Source organism: Haemaphysalis longicornis, unplaced genomic scaffold, assembly GCF_048455015.1.
Source record: "Haemaphysalis longicornis isolate Haplotype H1 unplaced genomic scaffold, Haemaphysalis longicornis Haplotype H1 scaffold_6, whole genome shotgun sequence".
Taxonomy (NCBI): domain Eukaryota; kingdom Metazoa; phylum Arthropoda; class Arachnida; order Ixodida; family Ixodidae; genus Haemaphysalis; species Haemaphysalis longicornis.
In genome coordinates, this window is record NW_027526407.1 from 28,183,940 (window position 1) to 28,205,128 (window position 21,189).

The following is a 21,189-nucleotide window of genomic DNA, read 5'->3' on the forward strand; positions in this document are numbered from 1 at the left end:
TATCATAATGTCAGCAGTAAGCTGAAGCTAACCAAGAAATACGACATTTTCTTGCAGGACAACTAGCGTTTTCTCCAGATTCTGCCATTCCAAGAAGGGTATCTAGCATTTCGTTCCTTTTCCCTTTATTCAAATGTATATTCTGCTGCCGCTGCTGCGAAGTTTGCTGCCGCTCTTTCTGCTGAAGAAACAAGCTTTCTGGATCAAACGCAAGATTTCAACTGGTGGCCCAACTTCTCAGAAGCAAATTTACAGAACACGTTAACATGAATCCAAGCACGTGCCTTCTTTTGCATTTTTTTAGACTAAATTTGCCTTTGCTTTTCCGGCCTGTTTCTTCTTTTGTGGGTTTATTACATTTAAAATTTATTCTCTGCTTAAGTTTTCACGGCTTCAAGTTGAATCACAATATTTGCTGAAATCTTTGCTGTGTTTTTCTCGTGTCTCATTTTAGCTGCACATTTAAGAAACGATTCATATATGCACGCCTGTTGATGGTGAATTTGTATGTAAAGTATTTGACCTGCCCGGTTGATTGTAATTTTCTTTTAACCTGTCACTCTTTCAATAGGCAGATGGTGTAAGCAGCTGTTTCAATAATAGCCATTTAACAAGCGTTTAACTGGTGCTTTTTTTAAATGTTTTCTAGGCCTTGGACTTCCAGCAAGGTTCATCTGGTGGATATTGAAATGATTTTGAAATAAATACCATTTTTCTTTTCAATAAAAATTGGGGATGGTTTCATGTCACTAATAATAATATATAAATAGTTATATAATAATAGTATAAGGTCCTGAGAATGCCTCAACATGGCATCAAATGGACATTACATGATGTCGTCCGGATATCTGTGAAATGTCCACAGAAAGTTTCCATGAATTTTAAGGACATCCTGTGGATATCCAGACGAAAGTATTTGTGGATGTCTATTCCGAGGCAATAGGGACATCGCCTGAATATCCTGTGGACATAACGTGGGCGTTCACGGATATCCTCTGCACATTGGATATCAGGGAAGTTACATTGAATGGACATCCACAAGATGTTTTGTGGTTTGCTGGGGTATGTCAGCTGTCTTACACTTATTGAAAGGGGGCAAAGCACCTGGTGAGGATCCGATAACAGCAGACCTCTTGAAGGATGGCGGAGACATTGTACTTGAAAAACTGGCAAACCTGTATACGCAATCCCTAATGACCGCAAGTGTACCGGAATCTTGGAAGAATGCAACATCATCCTAATCCATAATAGAGGTGACATGAAGGACTTGAAAAACTACAGGCCGATCAGCTTACTGTCAATCATCTGCAAGGTACTTACCAAGGTAATCGCTAAGAGAATTTCTGCAACCTTGGATTTCAGTCAACCTAAAGAACAAGCAGGGTTTTGTAAAGGTTATTCAACAATGGACCATCTTCACGATCAATCAGGTGATAGAGAAGTGCGCTGTACTGAACCCATATATATAGCCTTCATAGATTATGAGAAAGCATGACTCGGTCGAAACCCTAGCAGTCATTCAGGCATTTCGGAACCAGGGGGTAGATGAGCATTATGTAAAAATACTAGAGGATATCTACAATGGGTCCACAGTTACCATCATCCTCCATAAGGGCATCAGACAAGAAGACACAATCTCTCCAATGTTATTCACAGCATGTTTACAAGAAGTATTCAGAACGTTGGATTGGGAAAAGGTGGGAGTAAGGGTTAATGGAGAATACCTCAGTAACCTCAGATTTTCTGATGACGTTGCCTTGCTAAGTAACTCAGGCGACGAATTGCAAAGCATGCTTTCCGCACTGAAGGAACAGAGTAGAACCATGGGCCTGAAAATTAATATGCAGAAAACCAAAGTAATGATCAATAACCTTGGGACAGCACAGCAGTTTGGGATAGGGGGTGAGGTAGTGGAAGTGGAAAGCGAATATATCTATTTAGGCCAAGTTGTGACCCTGGATCCCAACCATGAGGCAGAGATAATTAGAAGGATCAGAATGGGGTGGAGTGCATACGGCAGGCATTCTCAGATAAAGAATGGCAGCCAACCATTGCCCCCTGACGAAGAAAGTGTGTGACAGTTGCATCTTACCGGTACTCACCTACGGGGCAGAAACTTGGAGGCTCACTAAAAGGGTTCAACTTAAATTGAGAACAACTCAGTGGGCAATAAGGCGGAAAATGATAGGTGTAACATTAAGGGACAAGAAGAGAGTGGAGTGGGTCAGGGAACAAACGCGTGTGAAGGACATATTAGTAGAAATTAAGAAGAAATGTGGATGTCAGCAGGGCATGTAATGCGAAGGCAAGATAACCGTTGATCATTAAGGGTAACAGAGTGGATCCCTAGAGAAGGTAAGCGTTGCAGGGGGCAGCAGAAAGTTAGATGGGCAGATGAGATCAAGAAGTTTGCAGGGATAAATTGGTCACAGTTGGCACAGGACCGGGGTAATTGGAGAATAATGAGAGAGGCCTTTGCCCTGCAGTGGGCGTAGATAGGCTGGTGATGATGACGATGATAAAGTTTTCAAGTTGTCTGCACTGAAGCAAGTTCTGGACTACTTTGATTCGAACTGGCACAATATTCGCCATGAATGTGTCATGAGATTGAAGTGGTCTTGCAGTAACTTTTTTAATTCTACAAGTAACCGGGCTGAGAGCATAAACTGAAAGACACTGTCATGAGGTCACTGTCATGAGCTCCTTCAAAAACTTTGCCACTGATTTCTTCTGCTTTGTGCACACGGCCAGGAAAGAACGCAGCCATAAGGGTGCTACCCTTCTACAGAAAAAAAAGGGTACTAAAAACAACCAATGAAGGCTACAGTCGATACTACAATTTGTTGACCCCTTATGCTTTTCAGCACGTGAAGCATCAGATTGATCTCTCTGCTGATATGACGGTAGACACAAGCAATGGCGCACTTGCGACAGGTGCCTGTACCTCTGCTGTCAGAGTGGCCATGCTGCCACGTACTTGCTGCTCGGCATCAGCTTGGATTAAGCAAGTTTGATGGTAGCCTTTGTGCACCGCGGTGGTTGCTGGAGCACTACACGGAAAGCTGAGAAGAGCTACTTCTGCAAGAAAGCAGACAACCAGAAGCAGTCCGGTTGTTGGCCAAAGAGAACAGCAGCCAGCCCTGTCAGGCCACCAAAAATTCCGCAAGGCCTCGGCACTCTCAGGGAGAATTTCTGGGGTCCTCTCGGAAATGCGGACAGCAAAGTGTCACAACAGAATGGCAGTGCCTGAAGCTCCTCTGTAGCACTGGATGAATGATGAAGAGGTGCACCTAGCTACAGAAGAGCACCCACTTGCCCCCCAAGAGAAAACTGGCACTGCCATGGGTAATAGCGATAGTGGCATACTGTGAGATTCGACACCAGTTGGGTTGAAAGAAGCTGCTGTGATTCCGTCTAGTGCTCTGCCAAGCAACACTGCTGTTGCCTGTGCTTCTGCACAAATGCCGGAAAGCATGTCACAAGCACAAATAGCTGTGTCTATTGCACCAGACAATGCAAACTGCACTGTTACTAACAGAGGGTCTCACGTGAAAGCAACTGAAGCTACATATGGGGACCGTTCAGACCCACCGCCGGCTATGCTCTCCATTGCTGATGTAAAGGACATCAAGCTGCCCCAACCTATGTGGAAATGTGGGCGCCCAAAAGGGTACAGCCTAACGGTGATAGGCATGCCTCAAAAAGGGAAGCGAAATGCTGACTGTAGACCTTTCAGATCTCCCCAATTTCAGAGAAGAAGAATGCCGTCCTGACTTGGTTGGTGGGATCGGCAGCTACAGCTAGTGCACTGAATGGGCGGCTGCTTGAAGATCATGTAAACCCAGCACTACTTGACTGAGCGATTCTGGACGAGAGTGTAGATGTAAATATTGCACAAAGCTACTTCACAGACGACGGATGGCTTGCCATGTGTATCACAGTAAGCATGAAACGGGCTGGCCACCAGTGGCAGGGCGAGGCATGTCACAGTGATTTGGAGGAATTCGACTCCATCTTGTGTGACGGGTGTCTTGCCTGGTTTCATCTCCCATGCGTGTCCCTTTGAAAGCTACCAAAAAAGAAGCTGCGGAAGTGCCCTTCATGTCAGTAGCTCATGCCTACTTCTGTAAGCTCAACATCATCCATTTGCAAAATATACCTAGCTGCAACAAAGAACGTGGCGTCTCATGTTTAATAAAGTCCTGCTTGTGCTTCTTATGCGTCCAAGGTGTGTCATGTCTTACGAACATGCAGTTGCCTGCTGCACAGTGATTTTGATCTTTGGTATGATTTGCGCCATATGCCTGGTAGAATTATGACTCAGTTGTTTCATCTGTCTGCAGTTTGGCTGCCAGCTGTTGGATATGTGCACGAAAATCATCTGCTCGGCTTTTGTGCACCTGCATTATACAGGGAAAAATCCAGACTTGCTAAAATGTTACATGAAGTACGCCAAGAGTCTGTAATGGTCAAACGACCGTTTTTATCAGTGATTGGCCTATGCACAGGGTCACAGTAACAAGGTATGCCGCTGTGGCTACTCACGCGAGTTTAGAAATGAAGTTGTAGCATGCAAGCAGATGCGAATTACTATAATACGGGAGTATGTCCCACGAAAAATAGCATTGGGCATGAAAGTCAAACCAACACCATGGGGAGATCAAAAAGGAATTTTCTACAATAACACCAAAGGAAGTGTGGCTTTTTGAGGCCTCACAAGGTTGCTCGAGGACAAAAAACTATGTGGAAAACACTCCACAGGATGAAGCATGTGTATATAGGCTGTGGAGAAAGCGTGAAAGCAATAGAAGATATAGCTATAGAATCCAAAGTTATCAATCCAAATTAAATGGAAAAGTCTACCTTCCAGGGCGGGTTTCACCGCTGTGGGAAGCAGTAATTGGTTTTCTATGGATATTAGTAAAAAGCCACTAAACGCAGGTGAGGGCCGATCAGAGGCCGTCACAATAAAAAGTGAATTACACAGGCAAGATGGCATATACCGTCACCGATCCACAAGAACCCTTTTAATCTTCACCATCGCAGCCATAGTGCAATCATTTTATATTAACTCTGATTATTTTGAATGGTGTCATCAAACAAAAATTCACTCTGCCGGCCTATCATCGGTCCTCGTTGAAGGACCGGCAAACTGTCCGGAAATGGTAAAATGCCGCTTGCCGGCACAACATCCACAAAAGGTAAAATGCCGGCTGCCGGCAAAATATCCGGGACAAATACCGTATTTACTCGCGTAATGAACCCACTTTTTTTCCAGAAAATTTGGCATGAATTTGGTGGCAGGGTTCATTATGCGGGAAAAAAATTGCAACAGTTTTAAAGGTTGAAATTTCATACAATAAAGTTGCTAACAGAAGCACTGTCAGAGCCATGCCATTTTTGTAAAAACACGTAGGCAATTATGTAATCAAATTTCTATTTTATTCGCAACATGCTAGTGGGTCCCTACTTGCCACGGAGCTGTCCTCCTTACAAAGTCACTTGCCGCCTTAAATTTGTTGTCGTCCCACAGCGCACCATCTTGCGTGCCATCAAGGCACTTCAAAACTTCTTTTCCGACACCGGGAAACTTCCCTTCTTTGGACCCACGAAACACACGGCGATCCCTGTTCCCCGCCCAAAAACCTCGTTCTCACCCGTAGCGTACACGAAGTGCTGCCCAGCAGCGCGGTTTCCATGTGCATGAACGGGTGCTCCACCGCCTTCAGTTTAAATCCGGCTGTGTAGCTTATGTACTCGCCCATCGTACGGCGCGCACTAAGAGCTCAAAACTCAAAAAAAGGTCGGAACACAGCTGAACAACAAAACCATGAGCGTAACCTCAAGAGCAGAGTGCGGAGTACGGTTTGTGCTTTGTTCGCATGGCGCAGCGTCTTCATGGCACAAGAAGGTTCGTTTTGCCTTCAGCAGGGGGCGTTCCGCAAGCACGCAATTTTTTAATTGTGAGCCACGGCATTCGCGCCCACGTCTCTTGCTACTGTTGAGATTTCTTTTTGTTAGAATGCGTTTTTGGCATTTCTGCGCGTACTGTAGCGTGCTATCAAGTTACTGTGATGGTCTAAGGGATCAGCAACCATGCTGAGATAAAAACATATTTCCGCTGCATTTTTTATTCAAAGTGACAAAAAAGTAAATTCTCAAGAAGACAAGTGGCGGGAGGGTTCAATACGCGAGTAAATACGGTAAATTGCCAGCTGCCGGCACAACATCAGCGACAGATGAAGTGCCGGCTAATGAAGTTTTTACCACTCCAGCGGCCAGTGTGCCCGCCTACACTGGACTCCCAGACCCCATCACGCCGACCGGTAGCGAAGAAGCGACAAGTGTCATTTCAAATATAATGAAAGAAAGCAGGAAAGAGAAAAGAACTGGGGATATTGTTGAACTCAGTCGGAGAGTTCACCCTCATACAACACAGTCCAGGGAAGGAAAGTGGGGGTTTCAAAGGATAGGAAGAGAGTGTGGCACAGTCTATGTCGCGTTTGTCTCGTCCGAGGCTCAGCGGCTACAGACACTGCACCAGTCCTGTCACAAACAGGAAGTTGAGGAGGTGCTGGAAGACCTCCCGTCGTAAGGCGTCCGGTCCCGTGGGGAACAGGAAGTCTTCCAGCTTGTGGCTTGGTGCACCGAGTCGCTGGAGTGCGGCCCGGAGTTCCTCCCTAGCGGTGTCGTGCTGGCGGCAAGAGCACAGTAAGTGCTCGAGCGTCCTGATCCTTTTTGACTCGGCGCAGGCCCATCAAGCGCCACAGGCAGTTCGACATGTTTGCACATATGGAGAAATTGCACTAGATGAACTTGCCAGCTGTGGTGTATGTAGCGTCTGGGATGAAGTTTTTTTCCCCAGCACTACCAGAATTTCCTGGCACAGTAGTTTTCTTTTGCCTCGTCAGGAGGCACCACGGGTGTCAGAGTACACAGCAGTATCGCCTCCTTTACTTCTTCAATGCCTGCAGCGTCGCGCCGGTTCCCATTGCTGCCAGATCGCCGACCCATTTGACTCGCCCACCACGTGGTGGCACAAGTGACCGATCCTCGGTGCGGCGTCAGCTAATGCCGGGTTTTTGTGCGCGATTTTGCTTTCATCTGAAGTACATTCTGAGATAAAATTTGTTAGCCTGTGTTTCCATTGTCAAGTTAGGTAACTTGCTCGTTTCCAGAGTGCTTTATTGTGCAATCATTAAATGAACAGATGTTTCTCGCTCGTACAGTTCATCGGCCCGCTTTGGTTTTGATTGATTGATTGTGGGGTTTAACGCGCCGACGCAACGCAGGCGATGAGGCGCGCCGTAGTGGAAGGCTCCGGATTAATTTTGACCACCTGGGGATCTTTATCGTGCGCCGAAATCTCGTACACACGGGCGTTTTTGCTTTTCGCCTCCATCAGAAAAGCGGCCGCCGCAGCCGGGAATCGCATATTGGTTTTGTCTCTCTTTGGCAGATTTATGGGCTACTTCTAATAGACAACTGCAACTCCTATCTGTAATCCTTTTCTGCAGTTTGCTGCTCTCATATGTTCTGAAAAGTTGCGTTAATTTCCATGCATGAAAGAGCAGCGGTGAAGCTGCCAGTATCATTGGCCAACAATATGACAGACGGACAACACACGTTTATGACACATTTAAACAAATTAAACAGCATCAGACAGCTTAAGAACAATTATAAATGAACAAAAATCTTGACTATTATCTGCAAAGGCTGTACACAAGCCTTCCCCATCACAGCCTCATTCTGCAGAACATTTTCGAGGTATGGATGTTTGAACTTCTGAAGGAGCAACATGTTGCATCCGGATGCAATACGCCGCACTTGGGCCCGAGCGTAATGTCCAACATTGCATTGCACCAGCTATTACAACGCTGCGTGCTCGATGGGGAACACACTGATGGTGCCGACAACGGCTGTCGCAGCCATTGACCACCAGGGTCCTGGATTGATTCACGGTACCCTGAAACCGGGCAAGTGGTGGTGCCCAACCACACCTGACAAGCTAACACCGACTCCACAACTTCACTATGGGCAATTAAATCTTCCGGGAAACGTAATGCCAATTCTGCCAATATGAGGGTTTCCTGCCAGAAAACAAGCAAGCTCAAGAAGCAGATTTACCTGCCAGGATCAGCTCGACTCCGACGGGTGTTGTCTCAAACACGGGAAGCAGGGTTGTCGTTCGTGCCGCCTCAAGTACGTGGTTCATTTTTTTCTTACCCAGCTTGTAAAGACTAACCTAGAAAAGAAAGGAAACACTGCACGGTCTTTAAACAACCCATTTATTTGTTCACATGCCAAGAAACAAATTGGATACATGTTTTGCCTTTAATACAATTGCTGTTAAGATGGAGATATATCAAGTAGATTGGCAAACGGTATGTACACTGGTGTTCAATGCATAAACGCAATGCGTTGGCCCCGTCATGCAATGTTTGGAACTCCTTTTGCCATGCCTTGTATGTATGTCCAGCATAAATATATACTACACACATGAGCAGCATGCAAACATGTACAATGAACAAAGAAAACCAAGCAGAGTTTTCTTTTATGTGGAGAGCTGTAGATACACGGGTATTTTCTACACGATTTATGAGTGGTCATTTTCAGCGTCCAATGATAGGTAGGGCTGCATGAGCATGCCCAATTCTCTTAGTGTTACATGAATACGCACTTTCAGTGTGTAACAAACTACTATACTTTATTTACTAAAGGACCTCAACCTAGTAATACATTCACTGAGGCCTTACATAGCCTCATGATGCTTTTATGCTTACTGGAAAGGAATGTTCAAGAAATTCAACTTTGAGGAGTTTCCAAGATGTTCAAGAACTCACATAAACTCCATAGCACCCTGCTTCTGAAAAGGAGTGTTCAAGAAATTCAACTTTTAAGGCTTTCAAAACGAGATTTTCAAATTCAGAGTTTTCAAAGACCCGCATAAACTCCGTCAGCACGCTGCCTACTACGCTACTGCTGGGGGGTCACAATGGCCCACTAAGATTTGCAAGGGTCAACATACTTACCCACACATTTGCTTTCTCAACTGAATGGGAAATGATGCTCAGTCAATCACAGGTCACAAGGAAGAGCTTAGGTACTCAGTTACTTGTTGGTTACCAATCCTATGCCACCAAGCTGTGCTACCTTAAAGTTGCACAATTACCTCAGCTTATGCTTCACTGATTGTGAAATATCATCTACAGCGAGAATGAAGAGAAAAAGAATGTGCTTTCTGCACTGCCCTTAGTATTTGGTCAGCCTTGTTTTGAAACCTTGCCAAAATCACGATTCTGCCTACATGGCTCAAAATGGACGGGATCATACTTTGCATTCAAGAGGTACCCAGATTCAACTCTGACCCCCCCAGCACTTCTTTTCTTTTTAAAAGCTGGAAAGAGGCTTTATAAATATGCAAAATGCAGGCTGGAAAGTGAGTAGTGCTTCCCCAATAAAAGCAACATTTGTAACTACCTGGTAAGCTTCACTGAAGATCACGATACTGACTTAATTTTATTATTCGTATGTCATTTCCACCAGCAGAAAAAAATAGTTGGACCAGAAGACCAGACTTCTTCGCCCGACACAGAGCTTGGCTTCTCCAGCCCCCTCCCTACTATAAATGTACAAGAACCTACCGTTGGTAACCTCAGCAAAGCTTATCCAAGCTCCATACTATCATTCAAAGTGCAGGGAGTTTTCAAAAATGTCATGCAAGCAGCTAACCTCCAACAGCTCTAAACAGCTCACTGTGGTATGGCGACGGCCACTGCATGCATGCCTTTCTCAATAACCGCTCCGCAACTACCTGACTTGGCCCACATCAACCCTCAACTCACATCTGTTAAAGGTGCTCCTCAAGGCTCAGCCATCTCCCTGCTTCTGTTCAGTCGGCCCTTCTCAACCTCCCACACCTTTACCTCTTCAGGTCTTCTCTGAAGTGAAGGCCATCCCAATAGTTGGCCTACTCTTTAAGTCATTGGCTCAGGCCCTGCCTTTGCATCAAAACTTTATCTTATCTTAGAGTAAATGAACTTGTACATCTCAAAGCTAATTTTATATTACTGTAATTCAGCTCGCACATCTCATCATACACTTAGATAAACCCATAACACAGTATTACCACCTGCCACCTCAACTAAGCATTCCTAACCAGCAGAATCCATCAGAGTGCTCCATGTGTCCAAGTCGGGTTGAAAACAACTTTTAAATTGGTTGCCCCCACCTTCAAAGCATTCAAAATCGTCCCCGAGCTTTCAGTTTCCACTTGCGGAACCAGACTGCTGCAATGAAGTGTCATAACACCCTTTCTGAGTCACAATGTGTCAAACAGCTCACTCGCCTCACTTCAAGCATAACTGGCAGTTTCGTCCCTAATGACCTGGGTCGCCACCTTCCGCATCACCGACATTTGCCCCTCCATCAGGGTGTCCCTTGCCACATGCATCCTGAACACAGCAATGGCCTTTATGAAGCAAGAGTCATATGCCTCCGACAATGATGCTTCGACCAACCAGATGCAAAGCGTATGGGTGTTGCCCACTCATCCCACCAACACTGCCATTGCAGTCATCAATGCCCAAGGCAACTCCACACTCACAAATGCACAAGAAATGGTCATCTTTGTTCCAACACCAGGTACTAAGCACACCTTCCCATCAACACTGACTTGCAACACGCCTGCTGCCACTACCTCCTCGAATGCACCTTGCCCCCCCAGCCCTCATGCTTTTGCGCACCCCGACGTTGCCCCCCTACATTTAACTAGTGCGGATCACTGCCTTCCCTCCCCACAACAGCTTGACCCAGCCTGGGCAACTCAGCTGTACCTCCTTTCGAGGTACGTGGATGTCCCTTCCAGCCACCACGACCTTCCTCTCTACCATTCACTGGCTGTTGCAGAGGCAAGGACCCGGTCACACTTCCAACCAGATGCCTCCAATAATTCTACCTTACCACCTGCTCCTGCCGCAACATCCCCAGCACTTTCCCACTTTGATTGAGCAGTGGAACCCCAATTGAACCTCAAAAAACCAGCATGGCCACGGCACTTCAGACTGTCAAGGCACACTGCTATACAAATTCCTCGTCCATTACAAACATTTTCAAACTTATATCAAATTGACAGCTATTTCATGTGAGCGACAAGCATCACTGAACAGGCTCAAGAACGGCGTGCTTGCGTCTTTTGTGCACAAGCAACCAGCTGTAACGCTTGTAGCTCTTCTGGCAAACATCACACAGGTGGGGCTTCTCCCCTGTGTGCGCTTTCTCGTGCCTCACCAGCACTTTCTTCAAAGGGAAGCGATGGTGGCAGACCTGGCAAACGTGGGCTTTTTTAACACTGTGCACTTTTCGGTGCGACGCGAGGCTACTTTGATCAGCAAACCTTTCTCGGCACACCCTGCACACATGCGGCTGTTCACCCCTGTGCAATTTCTCGTGAAAAGTCAGCGATCCCTTCCACTTAAAACTTCTCTGACAGACACCACATACGTAAGGCTTTTCATTCACATGCACTGTCCTGTGATTCTTCAGTTGCGAATTGTTAATGAAACTTTTCTGACACACGTGGCACACGTGGGACCTTCCGCTTGTGTGCATTTTTTCGTGATAATAGAGATTTTTTTTCATTGCAAAGCTTTTCTGACACACACGGCAGGTGTAGGGCTTTTCTCCACTATGAAGCCTCTGGTGACGAACCAGATTGTATTTCAACGTAAAGCTCTTCAGGCACGTGCTGCATACATAAGGCTGCACGCCAGTGTGTATCCTCTGGTGTATAATGAGGGCCCCTTTTCGAATGAAACTTTTCTGACAGACACTGCATGCGTAAGGCTGCTCGCCAGTGTGCACTCTTTCATGAATGCGGAGGCCGCCTTTGCGACTGAACCGCTGGGGGCAGAAACGGCAAGCATGCGGTCTTTCAGCCATGTGCGATTTCCTGTGGCAGTACAGGCCACTGGAACTGGAAAAGCCCTTTTGGCAAACACCACACACGTAATGTTTCTTACCAGTGCGAACTCTTTTGTGAAGAACCAGGTTGCGTTCACATGGGACTTGTACGGCTTTTGAACGGATTGCATCGCACTCGTGTGGCTTTTTCCCAGCATGCAATTTCTCGTTAATGTGCAGACTTCCCTTCTGGATGATGTCTTCCTGACAGACAGCGCACACAGGAGAGTTCTCACGCCCGTGCAATCTTTCGTGCCAGTGCAGGTAACTCTCAAGGGAGAAGCACTCGTGGCAGAATCGACAGGCATAGGGCCTCTCCCCAGCGTGTGTTCTCAAGCGGTCGATGGGGGAGGCCGGGAAAGGAAGATCCTTCTTGCAAATTTTGCAGCTGACTTTGTCAGCTTGCACGGGGTCATCGGTGGTGACCCGGGATGACTGATGGTTGTTCAGCCGACAGGCACGACACGAGGCCAGGGTCGCCTTGTTATGGGTCCTGCACAGCGAGTGAAAAACAATAGGTGAGCCAACCCCACTAGGCACAGTTGCAACTTGCAAGGGTGGTTTTATTTACATATTTGAGAACCCTAAAAGCCCATCAGGGCATTTCATAGGGGGGATGTGGTTATACAACCCAACTGCAAGGTATAAAAAAAGAACAAATGCGTACATACAAATTTGTACATATAATGTATACACGTCAGTGTACAAAAGCAGTGAACAAGGAGAACAACACACTACAATCACATTTTTCGGAAAGAACCACCTGAAAAAAAAAATTATGCTGTATCCGAGCAAAGCGGCCTCAAAGAAAGATGGATCCCTTACAGATACAAACGTTCACATTTTTTGCATCCTTTGTTTGCACAACTCTGCACCCTTTGTTTCCTTCCCCCTCAGGTGGGCTACACACACGTCGCCCAGCTGCTAGTCCGTTCTGCATTAAAGCAGCTTTGCAGCAGGCCACAGGCATTCTTAAGGGCAGCTTCATTGTCAAAGCCGTATCTTATGACCTGCAAGCCGGATTTGATGCTGCCCACACTGCACCTCACTTTCTGTTGCAGCACACCCCATATGCCTGGCTTCAGCTAAATGTTTATGCATCGGTGGCTAGTTGGTTCATGACAGATGAAGAAATAAATGAAGACAAAAACAACGACAAGCAGTCATCCTCGCTCCCTTATCTTCATCCTTGTCTTTCGCACATTTCATATATTTATATGTATGTTTGTTCTGCATGCTTTTAGTACAAATTTGAAGCCACCAACCAAGCCAAATGTAAAATTTAATGTTTATGATCCCTGAGACATCCTGGTTAAACGCGCTCTCGCAGCAACTTTTTGTAAACCATATACTGTCCCAAAAGAATGAAGTCATACGGCCAGAAACCACTGACAACTGCAGTCATCACAAGCCACTGCACCCAACTTGTGCTAGATGTTGTTCAAAATACCTTCACAAATGCAACAGTACACTGTAGAAAGTTTATAAAAATTCAAGTATATACTTTTGTACAATACGTTTGCACAGTGAGCAAACAAAAAATGCAAAAAAAATAAAATGTGAGGTCAGCTGACGGCAAAGGAAAGCAATGTGATGTCAGTTTTTCTGCCTTGAGATATCTCAACCATATTACTCATTCTACAGCCCTGGCCTGACCGGGTGTATGCCGTAAAATACTGAGCCCCCCTTAAGTGAGGATAGTTTATAAAATTTTGGCGTGGGGGCCTTGCTCAGAACTGCCCTCGAAATCAAAATGGTGGAGCAAAATTGTTAACCCTTCTTCCCAGAAAGAAACAAATAATGCAGTGCAATGGGGAATGCAACCGTGAGGCACAACTGTGCTCACACTAATTGTGCCTCTTGGCACAACCAGTGTTAGCAATACACAGTGTTCTCGCCGACCACATTGTTGATCATATAGTTGGATAATCCATTCTAACCATCATTTGGTCATTATTTGCAATAAATTATTAAGTGCACCCATGGTGTGTTTAGAGGGTGTCCCTGGCGGAGTGAAAGGCCTTCGAGAAATCTTCTGGTCTCTTCTAGGTATTGTTCGTGGCATGGCATACTGTAACGCCAAACCGCTGTTTCCATCACTTGATGTACTGGCTCGATGCAACAAAGTTCGGCAGCGGTGCACTGTGCAGAGCAGCTAAGGACGGTATCTGCTTTTTGCAGCTCCCCCTCCGCCGAAGACACGATTGCGGCGATCAACCCGGCCGGCACTACGGAACGAAGCTGGCAAGATATCGCCCCTCGCCTTCTACGTCCGCTGGCAAGCGCAGCACCCGGATCTCAGGATTTGGGCGCCAGAGGGCTGCGAGCGTCAACCGCCTAGCTTGAAAAGGACCGCCGGTTGGCCCGCTGTTGCAGTTCGGCAGCAGTGCACTGTGCAGAGCAGCTAAGGACGATATCTGCTTTTTGCAGGTGAGATATGTGCCCTTCGATCTAGGTATTGTTACTGCCAACTGTGCACTGCTGCCGAACGCATTACTGTTTGTGCTGTGCTTTTCTTGACGTTCTTTTTGCGCATAATTTGTACAGCTGTACAATGGCAAAAGAAACAGCTAAGGCACTGGAAGATTTCAAGCGGGAACTAAGAGCTGAGCTGAGGGCACTCAAGGATCTGTTGCAGGATGTTAAGGGAATGAAAGAAGAGATTGAGAAACTGCTGAAGGAAAACCAAGAGTTGAAGGTCGATAATTCCAGGCTGTCCCGTCGGGTGGAGGAGCTGGAGCAATACCAGCGCTCTAACAACCTGGAAATTAAGGGCGTACCTCTGGATGGAGAGCCAATCGCTGTACTGGAAAAAATCGGGGAACTCATTCAGGAACCGGTAACCGAAGCAGATACTGATGTGTGCCATCGGGTACCAACTGCCAGGCATGACCAAACAAACATCATTGTCCGATTTGTGCGACGAACAAAGAGGAACGCATTCCTTGGCAAGGCAAAAAAGGTGAAAATCACTGCCACAAAACTCGGCTTTGATACCAGCAGTCAGGTATACGTAAATGAACACCTAACTAGGCAAGGCAAACAACTACTCGGTGCTGCGGTCCAAAAACTCGAAGTTCGTGTAGACTGCCGGGGGAAAGGTATTCGCACGAAAAGACGAAGGGTCCCCGTGTATTCGGATAACAACTCTAAGTGACCTTGACCGGATGACAAGAACGGGATAGGGCAAAAGCATTGCTTGGCATTGAAATAATGCTGAAAAAAAGCATTGAAATAATGCTGAATCAACAGCATGGCTGCGTCTATTCCAAGCTGCTACCATGCTGTCCACTCACTTAATACATTAGTTCAGCATACCAGACAGAAGTTTCCAATAAATCATATGAACATGCGCAGTATTCGTCAGAAACATGATTATTTGCTGAATTTATTTAGTTCACTCACGTTTTCTTTTGATGTAATGCTTTTTACTGAAACCTGGCTCACTTCTGACGAGAACCCTCCACATTTTGAAAACTGTATATTATGGTATTGTATGCCCACATGGCCGTGGTGGCGGTGTAGCTGCGTATGTAAAAAAACCGGCCAGTCATGAACTGATTTCAGAATTTTCTACTGTTACCGCCAATGTTGAATGCCTCACCGTACGCGTGGAAAAGATTATGATTGTTGCGATATATAGGCCACCAGCTGGCAACAAGCAGGTTTTTTTTTAGTTCTTAGACAATGTACTTCAGTTTCTGAGTTGTTCTGGCCTTACCTTCGCGATAATGGGTGATGTTAATATAAATATGCTTTTGAATGACCCTTCATCAGGACAGTTCACGGAACTAGTGAATTCCTATGCTTGTGAAAACGTTATTACTGAAGCTACCAGAATAACGTCAAGTACTGCGTCCTTTCTTGACATATGTGTCACAAACAAACGACCACCGCTTTGCCTCGCTGGAGTACTATCGGCCGAGATAAGCGACCATTTACCCGCATTTTGTCTTATACCCGTCTCGTTTGATAGGCGTCAACGTCAAGCGGAAAAATTCATTCGAAAGATAAATGACCAATCTTTGGAACACTTTCGTAGTCTCGTATATGTCGCAGATTGGGAATGCGTATTTAAAGAAAAAGACCCGAACAAGGCGTACACCTTGTTTTTAGAAAAACTTTTGCTGTGCTATGATCAAGCATTTCCAGTAGAACAAACGAGGCCGAGATGTCAAAAAATACGCAAGCCTTGGATCAGCAAAACGCTTCTAAAAAAGATTAAAAAAAAGAACAATATGTTTCATTCGTTTCTGCAGTCAAAAGACCGTGATAGCTTTGCTGCCTTTAAAAAATACCGAAATCAGTTAAGGCTGAACTGAAAAGAGCAAAAATAGAGTATTATGAACGGCTGTTCAGCAATATACGTAATGTCCCAAAGAAAATTTGAAATGAAATTAATAACCTTAGAGGTGGTCACACAGAACGGAGCTGTCTAAATATAATGAGAACTACAGGCCTTAAAACGGGATATGACGCTGTTTGTTCACTGAACATGCACTTTGCTACTGCTATTGCGCCTGATGATAGATGCGACGAATCTGAGAGTCCTATATCCTCAGTTAGCCAAATAGCTAATGCTGTCTCGTTGACCCCGGTTACACCTAATGAAATCAGGGAAATTATTATGAATATTCAAAACAATGTTGCTTCGGGTTTTGACGAATTAAAATCCGTACCTATTAAGCATGTATCGGATATCATATCCCATATTTTAGCAGTTATCGTTAATAGAACTTTCGAGACAGGAATTTTTCCAGACCAGTTAAAAATAGCACGAATTTGTCCTGTTCATAAGGGTGGTTGTGAAAAAGATTTTAACAATTACAGGCCAATCTCAATTCTACCAGTCTTGTCTAAAGTATTCGAACGTGCCATAAACACTCGACTAGAGAAATTTTTTAGTAAATTTAATATTATAAGCAATGTGCTATTCGGTTTTCAGAAAGGAAAATCTACTGAAGCCGCTTTACTTAGTATTAAGCACGACATAATACATAATTTTGAAAGCAGATTATACACTCTAGGATTATTCGTTGACTTGCGGCTGATTATTCATTGACTCTGTGCCATGATGTCCTTGTGTCAAAACTTCAAACATATGGTGTACGGGGGGTTGTATTGAAGTTAATAGAGAGTTACCTCACTGATCGATGTCAGTACGTCAGTGTATGCGGTGACACGTCAGACCAAATCAAAGTGAAAAGAGGCGTACCCCAGGGCTCTATACTTGGACCTTTGCTATTTTTAATTTATGTGAACGACTTTTGTAGCATACCTTATACGCCTAAAGTCATTATGTACGCTGATGATACTAACATTTTCTTTACGGCAAGTAGCCTTTTTGAACTGGAAAACACTGTCAATACGTACTTAAATCAGTTATCCGAATGGCTAACCTTAAATAAGCTACAACTAAACTCTGATAAAACTAAATACATAATCTTTGCTGCTATCAATAAGCCAAAAAATTATGGTGTCGAGATTATTTTTCGCGGTGTGAAACTAAAGCAAGAAAAGCAACAAAAATTTTTGGGTGTCTGGTTTCAGGAAAATCTTTCTTGGAACGTTCACACTGATAATTTGGCAATTGATCTCAGTAGGTCGGTAGGCTGCCTGTATAGGTTAACCTCATTAATTCCCACATGGCTGAAACTTTCCATGTACTACTCACTTTTCTATTCAAGAATAAGCTATTGCATTTTGGTGTGGGGCATAACCACCATTACGAATTATGACAGGCTGATAAAATTGCAGAAAAAGGTTTTGCGCATTCTTGAGTGCTACACTGGTCATGCGGAATATTTGCCAACATCTCCCCTTTATATAAAATACTCCCTATTAAAAGCAAACCAAGTTTTTTTATTTTAGGCTTTTGCAATATATATACAAGCACAAACTCTACACCACTGATAACGTATCTGAACCATCTTTATATAGTTTTCGCCGGCAACAGCTTAGGCTGCCAAAGACAAGAACTAATTACGGGCGACAACATTTGGAATACCAAATTCCCTTTCTTTTAAATGTGGTAGGGATGCGAGTAGATTTTAGAAAGAAGATATCGAATAACACATTTAAAACTATAATAATGGAAAGTAATGTTCAGCGTACGTGATTTGTTTCTGTGCCTTGAATTTACTTAATACCGTATTTACTCGCGTAATCCTCGCACCCCTAATGTGAGCCACCAAAACTTGGATTTTTTGGTTCCTCGCATAATCCTCGCACCCCCAACTTTGCAGCAGCGAAAGTTGCCTCTCGCTCGCGAAACCCGCATGGTGCACGCGCTCTCCAACGCGCGCCCTCCCCCGCCGCCTCTCCGTTCGGCGGAGAGCGCCGCAGTGTATCCAAGGCCATCCAGGCGCCCTAACAACCTGCATGGCTACTCCCTAACAGGCGCCCTAACACGCTACTCACACTGTCCTTGAGCCGGTTTCGCGTGCGCGCAACTAGACTGACTAGACGGTGTTCGCGCAGCCCGCTGTCGTGTCGTCGTGTCGCTGTCGTGGTCCCGTCGTTGAGCAGCAGCAGTCAGTGAGTCACTCGCGTCAGTGGTGGATAGCTCGCTGCCATTTTGAGAACTTTCTGATCTCTTTGTTTTGTGCTTGGTGCCACTTCGTCATGGGGAAGAACGCCAGCTACACTGCCGCTTTCAAATTGAAAGCGATAGAGTACGCGATCGAACACAGCAACCGCGCCGCAGGCAGGCACTTCGGCGTCACCGACTTCAACGTGCGTTACTGGAGTAAGGCACGCACATGACGACGACGAGATAGGGAGCGCGCCAGAAAGCAAAGGCGGCAATTTCATGATCGCTGATCGACGGGAGACTGTTTACGTTGACGTTGGAAGTAATAAAATAAAGAGAAATAGCTGATGTTGGCAACACTGAGATTATATATAAGTGTAGACCGCTTATAACGTATGTCGCGGGAGCCGCAAAAATCCGCACTATAAGCGGTACCGCACTATAACCAAAACGTGCGCGAATTCAACAAAATCGCCACCTACCTCTCAAGTCATCCTAAATTTTTTATCACCCAAACGCACAGCGCCTAAAAACGAAGGAAGGGTCTTTATTTCGTATTATTTTTAACATCAGCCGCTGCTGCCGGGTCTCACACATTGCAAAAGCGCGGTCTTACAAACGGCGAGTGCGGCTTTAACTTCCGTTGTGTTTGTGTTTTGAAAGACCATGGCTGCGTTTTTTGCGTCTATGAAGATGCCGCAGGACATGATAAGAAAGGCCAGCGGGATTTTTTTTTTTACCCCACCTTGCGTTCACGATGCCGAAGGCGGCTGCTTATCAGCGCAACGTACTGGTGGTGGAAATCTTCGCGCGGGTCGCGTGTTCGGGAAGAGCGGTGGCTTATCTGCACAACATTCTAAAGCGTGAACCACATGGAGCGATTTCTCGCGAAAACGTGCAGCGCACGCCGCAGGCGCGCCGATGCCGGCGCGGATACAACTGACGTAATGTGTGCGGCGCGGTAAGAGGTGGCAACATGGCGTCGGCACTGGCCGTGAAGTGGTGCAGGCAGCTCCAGCGACCACTTCTAACCGCTCGCTGAAATGCCGCACGAGGCGCAAGCGAAGATGCTCATGCAAGAAAAGAGCTGATAATGTGACCGCAAAGTGGAATATAAACTGCCATCCGCGCTCCTTGTGAAAGCGTCCATCAAAAAATACCGCGGTGGTAAGCCTAAACTAAAGTCCCTTCATCTGATTGAGGGACTTTAGCCTAAACACCTCTGGCGCGACTAGCCGGCTTGGAGCGCTTCGAATCTCTCGCCATTAGGTGCGCGTCTTTCCATTGGTGCAAGTCGTCAGGCTCTTCCCACTGCCACGCGAAGAAGCCACCGCCAGCGCGGAATCGTAGACGCGAGCACGAAAAAAACGCACGCGCAGCGCCGATGTGCACAATTCGTGTGCGAAAACGGCCCATGCGGTTCACGATTAATAGAAACAACTTGCCACGCGCGGACGGGGAGCCAGTCGCTATCTTCCGAGGTGCATCAAGCAAGGACAGCTGTGGTTATCACGTACGCGCGAACTGAAGGGTGCCTATTTTTTGCTTCTGTGTCGAAGTTAGAGGAGAGCAAGGGGTGCGCGCTGCGTCAGATGGCCGATTTCATCATTTCTTTTTGTATTGTGCTTCGGCCAACCGCATCTTAAAGGAGTACTGACACGAAATTTCTCGCTTTCAGTTTTTATGCTGTAAAGAATACCTATTGGCCCAGTAATTACGAAAACCGAACCGAAAGCCGTCAGCCGCCAACACAGAATTAATTATAGCACGTTTATTGCAACCAATTTCAAATTTGGTCGCCGCGCGGGAAAATGGCCGTTCGAAGGCCAGCCTGCATGCGGACAGCCTTACGTCACGGTCTCACCCGTGACGTCAGGGACGTTTTTCTTTCCTCCATGCGTTCGCCGCATCGTCTGCTACGATTGCACATGGTACGCGACTCGCCCGCGCAGTCGACATCTCGTCTGAATCTTCAGACTCGGATGAGTCACTGCCACCCGACAGACAGAACAACTTTATTTGGCCAGGCGATTAGGCCGGCGATGTCTTTGCCGTCGTCCGTTTTTTAATATCATTGCGGCTCGAACCCGCGCAGACCGTGATAGCAACAGCTTGTCGCCACTCTTCTAATCAATGTGATCACGAAAAAGAAGCTCTACATGCGAGAAACTAGAGGTTAGTGTGTTGAAAATTGTGCTAGGAGTTGTTATAAGCGCTGAATTTAAAAGTGGCGTTCAGGTATTTGCCGCGATGGTAAGCCTACGCTGACCAGCAGCGGAGGTTCGGCGCTCCGACCCAGCACTGTCGGCACCACGGTGCGGCGAGCGGTCGAAAGATGGCGCCACCTGCGCGCTAGAATCAAAACAGGCCGCGGCAGATGTCTTGGTCACCGATCGCAGAAACGGAAATTATTGCCAAGGGATGGTCATTCGCAGTTGTACAGATACCAGCGATCAAATAGTCGCCACGATACTAAGTTTCCAACACCCAAGGTGACCCGCGCAACCCCGAGCCCGCTGGCTTGGGCGACAGTTCTTGCGGCCGCCGGCGTGCACGAACTCCACGAAGTCCACATTTAGCGCTGCATGTCGTCGCGTGGAAAATAATGCACCTTGGCGTCGTTGTCGATTTGCTCGGGCAGGCTTCCACGAGCAGTACTTCGCATACCGCGAGCTTGCCATAGCACAACTTGGGCG

General features: G+C 46.2%; 1 protein-coding gene across 4 annotated transcripts in view; it reads right to left on the minus strand.

The window, feature by feature from the left end:
- Positions 1–8,129: 8,129 nt before the first annotated feature.
- The window catches only part of LOC144142378 (uncharacterized), a 34,482-nt gene continuing 21,422 nt past the window's right edge, over positions 8,130–21,189 (minus strand). For 3 of the 4 annotated variants that reach the window (XM_077673847.1, XM_077673846.1, XM_077673848.1), the window contains exon 5: positions 9,447–12,454. In XM_077673847.1, the coding sequence (XP_077529973.1) occupies positions 11,158–12,454 (1,297 nt within the window). In that variant the 3' untranslated portion in view covers positions 9,447–11,157. Of the gene's footprint in view, positions 8,246–9,446; positions 12,455–21,189 lie in introns of those variants that run through there. The other variant, XM_077673849.1, reaches the window with a different exon arrangement.